General features: G+C 32.4%; 1 protein-coding gene across 1 annotated transcript; it reads left to right on the top strand.

Annotated features, from left to right (window-relative positions):
- The first annotated feature begins 172 nt into the window (after positions 1 to 172).
- On the top strand, positions 173 to 5,822 carry LOC114946577 (1-acyl-sn-glycerol-3-phosphate acyltransferase gamma). The gene is made up of 7 exons (XM_029323134.2): positions 173 to 572; positions 2,243 to 2,490; positions 2,569 to 2,741; positions 2,825 to 2,986; positions 3,120 to 3,458; positions 3,771 to 3,990; positions 4,316 to 5,822. The coding sequence occupies exons 2-7, from the start codon at positions 2,310 to 2,312 to the stop codon at positions 4,402 to 4,404; spliced, it is 1,164 nt and encodes a 387-aa protein (XP_029178967.1). The 5' UTR covers positions 173 to 572; positions 2,243 to 2,309; the 3' UTR covers positions 4,405 to 5,822.
- Positions 5,823 to 16,611: the final 10,789 nt, after the last annotated feature.

The following is a 16,611-nucleotide window of genomic DNA, read 5'->3' as shown; positions in this document are numbered from 1 at the left end:
GACGTCACATAGCACGAAAAACTTAGGGTTTCGACCAATGGCGGGACGTCACATAGGCGTACGTAAGTTACGCCTCATGTGACGGCACCCTAATTGTACCCTAAAACTGAACGAACGGATATGCATACATACATATATGCATATACATATATTTACTACACGTATAAGTGGTACTGCTCAAAATATGACAGAGATAAGATGTACGTCATGTACGTTAGACGTTAATTAATCGTCCCATTCACTTATCGCGCTGCCGGATTCTCCCGTAAAAAGTCATTGACATATTTTAATTCATTATAACATTCTGACCAGGGCGCGTATTAACGGCCAGCTATTCGTTTTTTTTCTTTTATACGCTCATTTGCGTTTGCACGCGTAGCACGCAGGCCGGAGGTGTGATTCTGATGAGGCATAAAACAGTAACAACACTAAGAGACGCACATACGAAACACATTGTTGACGTGTTGTCAGTGAACTTTGGAATTTCGCACTTTGATCTTTTGTAGATCCGACGGCTTGGCACGCACAATTTTTTTCACGTTTTTTCTTCGACACCAGAAACGTTAAACTAGGTAAGCTAATAATTAATATATCCTCGCGGTTAGTTTCTAGTCGATTTTCTTGTGAAAAAATTTTTGTACATTATTGCCAGAATTACGGCACACGGAGTATGATAGAAGTTTAAAGTATAAGTTATATATTGTGTTTGTTCTACTTATGTTTTTGTTGAAATACACTTTGTAGATTAAAATAAGGGAGAACTAATTTTTTAACCTATATAGCACGCTGTTTTTTGTAAATTGAGATAATAAAACATATAAACTAATATTTGTTTACCGTCTGCTATTTATTATTTTTTCTGTGTTAACAAAGTATATATATTTAATTTTTTATCATTTTTATATTAATCAGGTATTATAGTAGTATATTGCCTCAAACTCTGATGCTATTAATTTCTTTTCTTTTTGATATCAATTCTTTATACAGTTATATAGAGTTTTGTTGGTTTCAGATATTGTTATGGTATCTGGATTGTTTGGAAGATCGACTTCTAAATAGAATTATATAATATAGTGTAATGATGGGGTTAATGAGTTTCAGGAATTAATACTTGTTGAGCTTTCATTAAATATGACGCATCTGTTACATAATGATGTTTCTTTTGTAATGTGATTCTAGTATAATAAATTGTAGTAATTTGATTCCTAAAAATTTAAGCTTGTACAAGATTAATTCTTATTTTTTTAAATTTAAGCAGTTCTGAAAAAAGAAATAAGTTTTAAAAAAGTATTATTTACTAATATTTATAACTAATGATAAGAATATTTAATATTAAGAATATTATATTGGATCTTATTAATATAACACATATACAAAATGGCCAGTGAAGAAGGTGTATCTTGTATATGTGTAATATTTATAAGGTTTATTAATGTCTTAAGGATTTAATAAATATTAATGAATCTAATTTAGTCTATTTATTTAATTAGAACTTTCATAAAAATGAGGTTAATTAAAATTAAAATTGATTAAAAATTAATATTTATCTTTGCATCCGAATCATTGACACGAATGACATAACTTGACATTTTGTTTATTCTCAAGAGTGTATCAAAGCAGAAAATATATTTTACTAATTATCTCAATAAAACAAGCTGGTAAATGCTATTGCGTACAAAATGTTTCTATATTTAATTTCTATCTTTTTGAAAAAATTTTATTTGTATCAGTATTTGATTATGTTATATAGTATAAATTTATATAAATTTATTTTTATATAATTTATATTTATATATATATAAATTAATATTTATTTACTATACATATAATTTATCACCAATAAATACTAAATAAAGTTGCATGATAAGCCAATTATTACTACAACAATTTAATTGCCAATTTGTATGACAACATCCAGACATCAGAAAATTGTACATAATGCTACAATAATTTCTTTCATCCTCAGGCAAGTTCTTGTTTGCTTGTGTAAAATACATACATACATACATATATATATATATATATATATATATATATATATACACACATACACACATACACCCAACTGGCACATATAATTAAAGTTTCTTCTTTTCACCATAATAATTGCTATAATAATTGTTATAATGAAATATTAACAAAAAATTAAAAAGCATTATAGATTTCTTTTGTAAATGTGTATGTGCAAATGCAATTTATTTTATCTTATAAATTAAAAGATTGGTTCGTACTTTTGTTGCAGGTAAAAATAGGTGAACATTTATGTTTTCTATAAAAAGTATATAATTTAATACTATTCAATTATCGCCATGGGAGTGTTCACCTCCATGAAGCAATCGTCAGTGATACACCTTATGTTTGCTATTACATTTTTTACATCTGGCTTGATAATAAATTTCTTCCAATGTATTTTATATTTTGGACTAAGGCCTTTTTCCAAGTATCTGTATCGCAAGATTAATTATTATCTCTGTTATTCCTTCTATTGTCGTAAGTTTATTTCATCTCAAATTACTTTTATTCTTTATTTCCAAAATATTAATGTTTTGAATTTCAATTTTACTATAGAATTAGTATTTATGGCGGAATGGTGGGCAGGATCGGACTTGATATTGTATATAGATAAGAAGGATTTTGATAAATATTTCGGCAATGAGCATGGTTACCTTTTAATGAATCATAGTTACGAGACTGATTGGTTGATAGGTTGGCTATTGTGCGATCGCGTGAGGTTGCTAGGCGTAAGTATTCTCTTTTGAGGACTCAAAAGGACTCTTCGTTTATTCATTTATGTAAAAAAATATATTTTTTAATTTTTATTTAGAATTGCAAAGCTTATGCTAAGAAATCGATACAATATATTCCGACACTAGGATGGGCATGGAAATTCGCTGAGAGCATCTTCCTTGAGAGGAGTTGGGAAAAAGACAAAGAGAATATTAAGAATCAAATTAAGGAGTTAGTTGAATATCCTGATACCATGTGGGTATGTATTTTGCTTTTTTCTTTCATCTGTTGCAGGTATATTGACATATATAGTTTAAATGTCGTTTAATATTAAATAATTTAATAAAATAATAAAATATTTGTTTATCTAAAAATAATTGAATTGATTGTAGCTTCTTCTTTACCCCGAGGGTACGCGCTTCACATCAAAAAAATTGGAAGCTAGTCAAAAATTCGCCATTGAAAAAGGTCTACCAGTATTGAAGTATCATTTAACGCCACGCACAAAAGGCTTTACTGCCAGCATTCCGCACATGAGGGGCAAAGCAACAGCCATTTATGATATTCAAATAGCATTCAAACCGTCTGATTCGATAAAACCAACCATGAAGAATCTACTTCTAGGAAAACGGTTGGTGGGACATATGTATGCCAAAAGAATACCTATTGAAGATGTACCCGAGGGAGATGAGGCTGCTGCTGAATGGCTGCACAAGCTTTATCAGCAAAAGGTAGCATATCACTGATAATGCAATCAAAAGTTTTTTTTTGGTTTTTTAACATATTCTCTACACTATTGTAGAGAATACCCAAGTAGCAAACTGACGTCATTAAACATCAAAATGACACACTTGCTACCTGGATATGTGCGAACAAAGAGAATGAATATAACATTTTACATAGATATAATACTTTACAAGTTTATATCGAGTAAAATAATATGCAAAAATCGATTTTTATATTTTAAATAAGTTTACATTAACTTAATGCAATAGGTTTGAATTAATATAACATAATAATGTTAGATAAACTCTGTTTGATAGGATCTTATGACAGAGAGTTTTTATAAGACTGGCGATTTTTTTGCCATAAGCGGAGTGCCTAGGACAGATTCGTTCACGCTAAAAAGAAGATATTATTCTCTCATTAACACTATCTTCTGGGCAATAGTTGTCCTTGTACCAATGCTATATTATCTTCTAAGGCTTCTTCTATCTGGATCAATCATCTACTTCCTTATTGGAATTGCAATTATTTTTTTATGTAAGTAGTAGCTTTTATATTCACTTATATGTCATTATCTTTGATCATTATTGTTAGATTATTGCTTGCTTGTTAATCTGAAAAGATAATTATATTTAAAAAATTAAATTTAATTTATACATTTTTTTAATATAATAAACATGATTATCAAATTAAAATTTTTGAACATAACTGGACTGCGATTATTCGATTTGCTTGCTGCTTAAGAAACTTTAAGCTTATGCATTTTTTTCTTTATTTTTTATATGCTATATTCTTTTAAATTATAAAACACTTTAATATTTTAAATGTAATGTTGTTTTCATGAAAACAAATCAAATTACAGTTTACCTACTAATGTACAAAACGCTCGGAATGTCGGAAATAAGTAAAGGCTCGTCATATGGTGCGGCGGATGCAAAAAAGGATAAATAATTTTAAAGCAATCGTTAATGAGAAAATGAATCTTGAAAATAAGTGTCAAAGTAGGAAACAGGAAAGAAAATTTTCATGATCTGAAGAAAAAAAGAAAAAACTATAAGAAAAGGCCGATATGTATATTTGAGTTATACTTTTATTTAGTGACAAATTCTATGTATGGATTCAATATGTAACATACACACAGATATACACATATATTAAGTACATATAGATATGTGCGTGCACATGCATGCCATGTGTGAGGAATGCATATATGCTGATGTACATGCACTTTTGTGTGCGTGCGCGCGCGCGCGTGTGTGTGTATGTGTGTGTGTGTCTATGTGTCTGCTTATGATATTGTGTGTGTACATACATACATATATACATAATATCTTACTATAAGTAAATATACTCTTTTATCTTTTAAACTAAGAAAGATAGACCACAAAACATGTATGTAAATGTGTGTGCATATACATACATATGTGTATATATATATATATATATGCACGCATTGAAAAATTGTGCGTACCTCTTTGTTTAATATAAATAGTTTTTATAAGCAATTACTATATTACAATAGAATAGAATTTAGCTTAAACTTTAATTGCATGTACATATATATGGCTATAGTTTATTTTCCTTAGTTTACATTTTAAAAGATATGAAGAAAGTTCATTTATGGGTGAGACATTGTGTGTTGTGTGTGTATGTGTGTGTTGTGTATGCACGCACATAAGCAAATAGTTTTTTACTTTACAACTTGCTTTACTTTACGACTCTGTATCCCTCATTTCTGGATTGATGGAATGTTATTATTTGTATATTTGACAGTATTAAATTATTTACACGAGTTATTTTATTTATATAATAACAATTAAGAAATGTTTTTTATATTTATTTTATTTTAACGAACATAATTTTAAATTGAAACTTTTTATAAAATTATCTAAAGTTTAATGTTATTTTAGCCATAAAAATTTAAAAATTTATTTTTATAAGATAAAATAAAAATTGCAAAAATTTTATTTGTTTGCTAATAACTTCGTAAATAATTTATTACTGTCATATGTAGACTATATTAATAAATAAAAGCTTATTCAAATAAAAAAATTATTTGCTCGAGAAAAGAATATAATAGAGATGACAGCCACAAGGGTCAGTGTTATAAAATAAAGCAAAACATTCACGAAGCGAGGTAATATTGTGTATATATGTATATGTATGTGTGTATATGTGTGGCGCGCATGCGTCCGAGCGTGTATGCTTGGTATTGTTATATAATGTTTATACCTTTTTCTGCATTGGTATTTTTTCAAATATAGCGATCGTTAAATAAATGATTCAATGTTCTCATGTGCATACGCAATTATGAAAAATTGTCATATATTTGCTTCCAATTTTGAATTATATAACATGTATTTATCAGATATGTATTTTAGTATTTTACATCTTGTATAACTCAAAAACTGTTTTAACAATTGTTATTTGTTAACTATCTGGATTATTTGATGTGTACATGAATTTATCAATTGATTTAATATTAATTTTTTTTGCCGATTTATGCTTATGTAATAATCGTAACATAATAAGCAATGTTTTTTTTTATTATATAGAATGAAACATTTATAAAATAATATTTGAACAATTTTATATAATTTAATTTTTTTTAAACGAAAATATTGTTTAGTACAAAGTTGCTTCTTTTAAAGAAGTAAATATGGTAATAATAAAAGAAAAAAAAATAACATTAAGAATATATAATTCGGCCTCCTACATAAATGCAATATATATATATATATATATATATCGACTTATTGGCTATACCGCGATGTTCTTTGCGTCCACGAAAATTAATTTTTTCGTTGGTTTAGAAATAGTATCCTTGGTTTGGATCTCTAATTCCTGCAATACCCCTTTAATTTAAACCCCCTATAAAGCTACAAGGCGAGAAAAATATTGGTCCGAAAATCAGCTGAATCGGGAATTCCCAATATTTTATTCCCAAGGATACTATTCCTAAACGAACAAAAAAATTAATTTTCGTGGACGCAAAGAACATCGCGGTATGGCCAATAAGCCGATATAGATGTATATATTAAAAAAAAATTAAGATTTTTTTTTTCTGAGATTTTAAGATTAAGATCATATCTTCAGAATGAAGAGAAATGATTCAGAATATTAAAGATATTAATAGACAACAGAGGTCTAATCTCCGAGGAAACGAAAGCATATCAAGTCATAAGATTTGTTATATGGTTGTCGCCTTTTTTTAAAATAAAATTATATATTTTTTTCTATATTCTATAACTTTCTACATATCATTTTTTAAAAAAAGGCGACAACCATATAACAAATCTTATGACTTGATATATATATATATATATATATATATATATATATATATATTGTAAAAGTCTGCGTTACTATTTTTAAATGACTCGAGAGTTAAACGTTAGTCTCTTTCCTTTGGATCCTCGTCTGGAAACTTCTCGAATGTTCTCTGTACGTCAAGTAACCGATGTTTAAGACTAAATTTTAAAGGCGAATTGGATGCCACAAGAGCCCGTACGCACTGCAAAAGGTTCTCGCTAGGATTGGAGCGTTGTTAGGTGAAATTCAACGGACACTGATTTTAGTAATAAAGATTTAATAACGATCGGAATGCTTCTACAATGACACTTCTCGAAAGTACTCTCATGCGCACGATTTACTAACACGTCTGCTCGTTCGCACTTCTCAAAGGAGAGTCGTTCTCCTCGACTTCGAATCTAACGACCTCCGGCCCGCGGTCGCGCTCGCATGCGCGCGCATATCTTTTGGCCACCCTATATGCTACGGTGGCAGCACCGCACGGGTGTCGGAAACGACGCTAACGCCGGACATTGCGTATCGCGGTAATTATTTACGCGCCGCTTACAATATATATATATATATATATATATATATTGATAATACAATTATTCTTTTTTCTTTGGTAGTTCTACAGGTTTAATTAACTTATATTGATTAGAAATAACTGATCCTTGCCGGCCATCAATAGCTATAAGTATTTAATCATTTTAAATGAAAAGAACAATAAGAGCACATTAATATGCTCGTAATGAATTTTTCAAATCTAGGAGTTTCAGTGGTCAGAACGTGCCACCAATCCGAACACGAACTTTATCTGTATTTCACCGATGCTTCTTTTTCTTTGAGTACATTTACACGGCACCTTTAATCGAGTTTAATAACATCCGTAGTTGTAATACTGGCCAATCACAGCCGTTCCATTCTTCAGGGGTATGGCTGTAATTGGCCAGTTTACAACTATGGATGTTATTAAACCCGATTAAGGGTGCTGTGTAAATGTACTCTTTTAAATAGCAAGAAATAGAAGTAAAGGGTGACTGTTCAAGCTGCCAGTTTACTATACATGTATATATATATATAGTAAAAAAACATATATATATGTATATATGCACGCGGTTAGTAAAAAAACATATATATATATATATATATATATATATATATACATATGTTTTTTTTATTAGAGAAATACAAATACAGCCTGAGGTTTGTCCATACGGCTACTGTTTATGCTACATAGTATACACTTGTTCATGAAAATTAGACTTAACCTACGACATCTTTAAGCGGGGAGCACACACTCTTGCATAAGCGCATAAGTATATTGTCACGTCCTAGTGACCTTCCTACTCTCTCTATTCCTAGGCTAGAAAGAATGGGGCGCTCTCTATTTTTTATGAGGCAACCTGCTTACACCGGCTATACCTCAGGGACGCCGAGAGCACGGACTATACTGTGGAACTAGGGACGAGTGTTGGGACGTTGGGGATGGGGAATTCTAGTTACTAGTGAAAAAAGGATTTCTACTAGCAATTCTTTCTAAACTATCTAATGAATTTATCAATTAATCGATTGTAATTTCCCCATTTAAATAGTTGTTAATTAATAAATTCAATAGCGAAAATATAATATAACTCTCAAATTTAAGGTCTTGAGAATCCCTCATGGGGTCTTATTATTAAACAATTATTTGAATTACGTGAGTTATCGGTTTCTGTGAAATCTCGCGTTTATCGTGTGCAATGGATCAGGAATGTTATCTAAACAGACGAGAAATTGGTCTTTTATTGTTTGTACTTCGTCCGTAGGATAAAATTGTTCCTGGAAATTATTTTTTTCTACTTGCGATACTAATTCGTGTAATTCCGTGATTAGTACCTGGTCTGAAGAATCGATTTCTGAACTAAATTTATTAGATGGTTCGTTTGGCAAGGATTCTATTCCGGAGTCAGGGGGGATTCCTTTGTCTGAGAGAGGTGATAACTCTGGAAAGTTAGTTCTGAGATCAAAATAATTTAGTGCTTCTATTAAAGAATCAATTGAACCTGGTAATTCAGGAGTCGTGAATTCAAGGGAATTAAGAGGTTGGTTGATCGAAGGTTTGGTCTCAATGTGAGAGGGAGTTCCTTTGTTCACTACGAGCTTATTGTCAAAATTTAGTTGAATAGATAGTCTTCAATCTTTTTATGATCTCTGGAGAAAAGGTAACTTTTTCACACGATTTAACACGAGGTTTATTATCAGGTGACCGTCGCCTGAGCCAACGTAGGGTAGATGCGGCACGGTCAGCACGAGCCTTCTTACCTGCTCTATAATTACGTTTCTTTCGATATTTGATCTTTTGTTTTAATGTTTTCATTTATAATACGTTATGGAATAGTAGGAAAATGGTTATCAATTTAATATAAGGATACTAATGAAGAAGATATACTGAGGGAGTTAATTGAACCAAATCTAATTTATCAGAGAATTTATCAAAATAATATTTGTTAAATTATTGACTCCTGGTATCGTTCTATTAGGAAGGAGAGGGTTGAGGAAAAAAAGCTATATCGTGGCGGCAAGGCGCGCGACATAGACAATGGAGTAAAGGAAAAAGCTATATCGTGGCGGCAAGGCGCGCGACATAGACAATAGCGCTCTTAGAGGTGAAAGAAATGTCTACAATACAGTGCAGCGAGGTGCACGACATAGACAATAGCGCTCTTAGAGGTAAAGGAAATGTCTACAATACAGTGCAGCGAGGTGCACGACATAGACAATAGCGCACTTAGAGGTGAAGGAAATGTCTACAATACAGTGCAGCGAGATGCACGACATAGCCAATAGTACTATTAGGGGTGAAGGAAATGTCTACAATACAGTGCAGCGAGGTGCACGACATAGACAATAGTACTATTAGGGGTGAAGGAAATGTCTACAATACAGTGCTGCGAGGTGCACGATAGACAATAGTACTATTAGGGGTGAAGGAAAGTTGGTGGGAGAAAGGTCCTTAGTGCGTTATTCAGAACTCGGGGCGATAGAAATATGAGAATGAGAATGAAAGGAGTTATTAGAATAATAACAGGAGATCGGTCTTTAAGTTAGAATTTAATATCTAATATTGATGTATAGGACGATTGGAAGAAGATTGGATAATGATTGAAGGAAATCTGCGCGACCTTCGAAACTCGTTCGAATTTTTATGTATGCCGGAGTGTTGGATGATTTGTGTGATTAACAGACTCCTACCTTTAAAACGATGAACTCTTCGTAGACCTGTGATGTGCCTGGCCAGCTTCGCTCCCTCGCAAGGACCTCGGTCGTGGGGTGCTTATGGCGAAATCAAACGCTCGGTCGTACGATGCTCTGAAGTTCTTTATTCGTCTTTAAGCCGGTTACAAATTGTGCGCGATTAAAAATTAAGAAGTCAGCGAGTTCGACGGCTAACCCGTGACTTGAACAATATACCAAGTTACAAATTTACGCGGGGTTACTACGATTAGGCGTCGTTGACAAAGTTATATTATATATTCCGAGATTCGCGTTATAAATCGTTATGATGATTTTAGGATGGTACGAAATTGTTGCTGCACTTCTTAGCTAGCGACAATTTAAAATGTACACTGTAACTTTCTATGATGAAATGCCGTCGTGTGGCCAGATTTTCTAGGGTTTATATACCCTTTGAAAACGAAAAGTCTTGGTGTCGCGTGCAAAATTTTGGGTGGGAGAATTCCCACGAAAACGCTTTTCTAGGAAGATGTCATAATAAATTCTCTTATAAAGGAAGGGGTGGTTTGGGGGGTCCTGAGAAGGCAACGATCTGAGAACATATATTACTGGAAGGGGAATAAAGGATCGAGCCTGTGTCCAAGTTGGGTGCAAGAGAGAACCACATTTTAAAGAAAGAGAAGGGTAGATTGTTACCTTCGTCCGCAATGCGCAAGCGTGAATTAGCGAAACGGCGCACAGCGTTAGCGCGTTTTGTTTGTAAGAGAGGTTAAGATTAGGAAATGACGGTGTCACCTAAAAAGTTATATTTAAAGTTTTATTTCAACATTATATTTAAGAAAAAATGCTAGGCCCATATTGTGTCTTATGCGGTAAACGTGATAAATCAACCATATAAAACAACCATATTATTTTTAAAACTAAAAATATTAAAAATGTGTTGGTCATGAAATCATTTCAAACTGTTTGTCATTTAGTTTTTAATGATAATAAAATGATGAAACATATTATGGAACAAGATATTTTCAATAATCATAAGACTGAATTAATACAAAGTATTATTAAAATTTAGATAAATTTGCATTTGTTTCACGAAGGAAAAAGTGCGACTGATATTAAGCAAAAAGATTTTATTAGACAAAAATATTCAAAATTAATACACTTTAAACACCAATAATATATACATATATATATCTATAATATATACATATATATATATATATATATATATATCGAATGTTATTTTGTTATTCTGTTTATAAAAAATAAAGTTTATAATTATTTATCACTGTATGTACACTGTCCGACATTACTTATCAGTTATTCAATCATTGTCAATTGTATCTCAATTAAAAATTACATTTACAGTTTTAAACGGCGCGGTGAGCGTGGAGCGTGACGTGTGGCGTCATCCGCGCTTGCGCATTGTGAGCATAGGTTAAAAGCTATCTTTCTCTCTTGCACCCAACTTGGACACAGATTTTTACATGGAGAATAGCAATTCCCCTTCCAGTAATATATGTTCTAAGGCAACGATTGAGCTCTTCTTATGATCAAATATGGTCAAGAGAATCTATCATGACCATATATGGTCAAGAGGATCTATCATGACCATATAAGGTGATAGGCGACGAGAAAATCTAAGAGAGAATAAGTCGTAAAAGTCTATGATTTGTTGATTCTCGAGGTTTATGACGCAGGTGTTAGTATCCCGAAAGGCGCGGGGTTGCTTATCGTATCAAGATCGGGGGCAGTCCGGATGACAAAGAAAGTTCAAACGGTAGCCGCACGTTGGGGTTCTATTGTTCGCTTGCTCGCTTCTATATGTTTCTGAAATCGTTCTCTATATAATTCTCTGCTATATTCTAGTTATTGCAACTTAATATAATAAAATAAAGTTATGATTGCTAAATTATATAGTAATGATTTCATAACGTGGTATATTCTTATATAGTTACGGTGAAATGTTGTTATATTCATGGAATCCTTATTTATGTGAATATATTGAAAAAGGAGAATAACATCTCTGATACTAAGTTGCAAGAATCCGAGTAGTTTCAATCATTGATAATAGTGGTTGTTTGAGATGCAAAGTAAATTTTTAGTAAATTCTAGAATCATTGATCAGCGTCAATAATAAAAGTCACGTTCTTTTTTGTATGTTTGTCAAGGTAAAAAGATGTCATAAATTAAAACCTGTCATCACAAAACATTCTTTGCATATAAACAATTAGCGGTATCGCAACCGTTTTCGCCGGATACTTATCGCGCTAAAAGCATGCGCAAAATTGTTACGCGGCCTCAATCACCAATTAGAAATAGCGAGCGGCCGCGCGCGCATGGCAAAACGCGAGTCCTTTGCGCATCTTAGCGAAGCGGCCAATTATGAGCTGTGTCCTCGAGTCACCTCGAACACAATTTAAATTGCTCACAATAATTGGCGCTTCCCGAGAGGATGGGTTTTCTTCGGGAAACCATAAAAGAGAGCTCGCACCCGAAATTCGAGCCTTATCGCTTTTCGCAGTGACCGCATAACGCAAACCGCATATTAGTTAATCCGCAAAAATCTCGTTGACGACCGCCGCTTATTCCGCACTTTGATCTCGATTACGTTTTCTCTGAAATAATTAACTGTTGTAATAAGTCTTGTTCAAGTGTATTTTGTAATTAAGTGTGTGTTGAAATTAAACCTTTTGATACAAAAAAGTGACTTATCCTGTTGTGTCGCGCGATCCTCTCACGCAGCGCGTTCGCGAACAGTGGTAAAGATAGTAAGGTTCCATAAATATAATTACAATTGAGGTGCATCGTTATCTTATAAATTACAGAAAAGATTTTATGGAATATTTTATGACAAATAGTCGGTCATTAGAATTTATCAATTTTTATAATTCATTCACCATTGTGTGATTAAGATATTTATTCAGACGATTCATCATTTTATCTATTCCATAAATAAGATTATACAATTTTAAACATGTTGATTATAGGATTCACACATTGATTAATAGATTTGCACACATTGATTATATTTCGCATTTATCGTTTATACCGTTAGGGTTGTAAGAGATGGCGACGTCTAGTAATTTATAGATATACGCTTGTTGTGTTGGATTGGTCGCGTTGCTAGTCCCTAGACTAGTTACAACTAGAAGATTCCTTATGCCGGTATTTCTAACGATAATTGATAAAAACGTCTAATTCTAAGTTAGATCATTCTTAAAATAGTTAATTATGTAGGTTCTCGCAAGAAATGATATTAGGGCGAAAAAATTTGGGTTTTGACCAATGGCAGGACGTCACAATATGCATAAGAAATTTGATTGGTTGAATTTTTTATGCATACGTTTATAGACCAATTAAGATTCTTATGCTTACGCTTATGCGCCTATGCAAAAGTGTGTGCTCCCTGCTTTTAAAAGAAAGTTTTTACAACCGCCAAATTCAAATGACTAGGAATACATTTCTCTCATGACTATAAACTTTAAATAATAACTAATTAGCTGTTTTGAGATCGTGATAAATTATACCCTGTTTTTTAAATAACCATTCTGATATATCTTGCACTTAAACTAAGATTATAATCTAAAATTTTAGAATTGATCTATAAAATAAAATAAAATTAAAACAAAACTAAAATTGAAACATGGAAAGAAATGAAATAAAATAACCATTACAATACATTATATTACAATAAGCTACTATGAACTAACCTGAAATAAATTAAAAATAAAAATTAATTGAAATGAAATAAAATACAATAAAATCAAATATCATAATAAAACAGAAAACATAAAATTAATAAAATTAATAAAAAAAAAGAGATAATATTAAACGGTAGCAATCTCTAAGCCTCTGAATAGCATGTAACGTAATAATCCTTTTTGTAGCAATTTTCTCTGAGGTTCATAGGATGGGCAAGTCCAAAATACATGATCGTAGATTTCGATTGCCCCACAAGAGGCACAAAATGGAAAGTCAACAATTTTAAATCGGAAAAGGTTGTTGCGTAAGGAGGAATGGCCACTTCTTAAACGAATTATTGAGGAGATAGTTCTGCGTCTAATCTCATATATAGTTCAATATCTATGTAAAATGTGTCTGTGTGTGTATAAAAAATTTTTTTAAATAATATAAACCTCTACCCTGAGATTCGGATAGACTCCATTTGTTCATTTCCTTAAGGGTCGACAGGTCGTCCGGCCAGACTCCGAATTGATGTTGGAGACCTCGCGCGGTGACAACGTGAAACTCCGATTTCAGTGTTGCCAACTCCGAGAAACCAATTCTCGGGTTTTATGTAGTGATGCATGTCTGTACACGTACATACACCATTGCATTGCTCACGCGGACGCACCGTAGAGAGACAAGGACCGATAATCACGTGTTCTTCTTGTTCCTCTACCGTGCCGGTATACGCGAGATGCGGCCTGAAAATGCTTTCTGGCTTTCCGTAGTAGAAGGCAGTAACGTAGCAAGGCTAATAAGTACCTACTTTTTGTAAATTTTATATATGCGTATATATATATATATATATATATATATATATATATGGTATATATATATTTCTATGTATGTATGCGTAGAAAATGTTTATAAAGAAATATATATATATATATTTTATTTATAAATTTATAAATATTATTTCTTTATAAACATTTTCTCCGCATACATACGCATACATACATACATACATGCATTCATAAAGAAATATACTAACCTTTTCATCCAGCCTTTCTTGAAGGAAACTTTATGTTGACAAAGAGGCAGACGTTTTGCGTTATATTATTCTATGTATGAGAGAGACGAAGATAATATGACTGTCTGTCCTTGTCTAATTGCACGATTGCTCCCTCTATCGTGACATCGCGCAACTAATTTTCTGCTCTGTATTATTTCTAAATGTCATTTCGCACATACACATATGAATGAAATATTCCACAATCGAGATCTTTTTTATTAGACTTCTAAACTTATTTCTGCAAGGTCACTAATATTCCTTTATGCAATCTTTTGGAGGAAGCGATCTTATATTGTACGTATAAATTGTGAAACTTTTATACAAGCAAATATTGTTATGACGTGACGCGAGAAGCCAAAAAAACTCGTATTTAAAAATGTTTTGTCTTTTTATCACAAATTTAGACCGCTCCCTTTTTTATTATTGTATTAACTTTAATCGTGGAAAAGCATTTGTTATTCTATTAACGCAATAAAAACTTCTCGATTGTGGCAAAGTATAATCGGTTCGGTCGGTAAAAGTAGACCTCCGACATCCCCTTAAAGAAATGGCCCTTTAAATTTTCACGGCCGTGTTTATTTCCTTTGGCTAGGCGCGGCGCGGTCCGGAGCGCGGTGCGGTTCTGTGTTGTTGTTATCGTGCGAGCGGCTGTCTCTCTCTCTCTCGCGCGCGCGGCTGTGTGAGAGAGTCGCCGCTTTCTTTCTCTTCCGTGAAAACGAGGTTTGATCCCAGGTATTCGCGACGCGGGGATTCCGTGATTATTTTCGGTGGAGACAATCGGCTGCGGGAGCTCCCGACAGAGGCGGATAACGCCCAACCTCTGGTCTATCTGGCCGATCGTACAGGTGGACAAGGCAAGGAGCGGATTTGGCGAGAAAACGCTCGAAGTAGCTTGGGAAGTGGGAACTCACCCACACGAGACAGGGTACCCCCGATCTCTTCGTTCTCAGCTTATCGTAGCGTTCTTCCGGAGCGGTATTCGTCCTAAGACGGTACGGTGCGAAATGCCTCGTTCTGGTTCTCCGCGAGCTTTTTATTCGGCCCGCTCGGGATTTTCCGTATTTCGTCGTGATCCTTCGGTTAATTTTTAGTTAATGCGGAGTGTGGGGGAAAATAATAATTCGAACATATTCCCCACGCGGTTTGTCTGGTGTCTCTATTTCGTATATCTCGGTATGTGTCTTCAGGCTTGACAGCGCAGACTGTATTGTTATAAAATTATATAAAAGCAAGATTTATATTTTTGACTTAAAATAAAGTTTATTTTTAAAAATACTTTCAAATTTGAAGATAATTCAACAAAATATTAACATTAAAAAGGATGATTGTTTGATATTGATTAAAATGTCCATTTTCTTAATGTATTAGTTTTTTTATTGCTTATTTATTATTTTTACATAAAATTGTCATTTTTTGGAAAAATGAAATGAGCTTTTGCGCCAAGTCCTGTGGTTAGAGCGTTTTGTAAAATTGAAGTTTATTCAATAAAATTGGTAAAACGTTTTGACCCTGACCGGGTCCTCTTCAGTTACATATATTAACTATCTGTTACATATATTAGTTTTTAATTATATCAGTTACATATATTAACATATATAATAATCTGACATGAATATTTTATGGTACGCCAAGATATTTTAAATTATATTTTTTTTACCAATTTTTTTGTAACTAATCTCTATTTTTTTTGTTACATATTTAGAAGTTATTGCAAGTAATAGTTTTAATGTAATTTAAATGCAATATGTAAAAAAAATTAATAAAAATAATTTTAAAAAATTTTAATAGAATTTTTTTTTCATACTTTTACATTTGTCACGTTAACGATTGAGTATATTATTATTTCATCTGTAATTTTAATTAATAATAAAATAATTTTTTGCATGACAACTGGTATAATTACTATGACA

This window comes from Nylanderia fulva, unplaced genomic scaffold (assembly GCF_048542155.1).
Source record: "Nylanderia fulva isolate GAGA-0341 unplaced genomic scaffold, ASM4854215v1 Scaffold186, whole genome shotgun sequence".
Classification (NCBI taxonomy): Eukaryota; Metazoa; Arthropoda; class Insecta; order Hymenoptera; family Formicidae; genus Nylanderia; species Nylanderia fulva.
The sequence above is the reverse complement of the archived record's forward strand: the minus strand, read 5'-3'. Positions and strand labels throughout refer to the sequence as shown.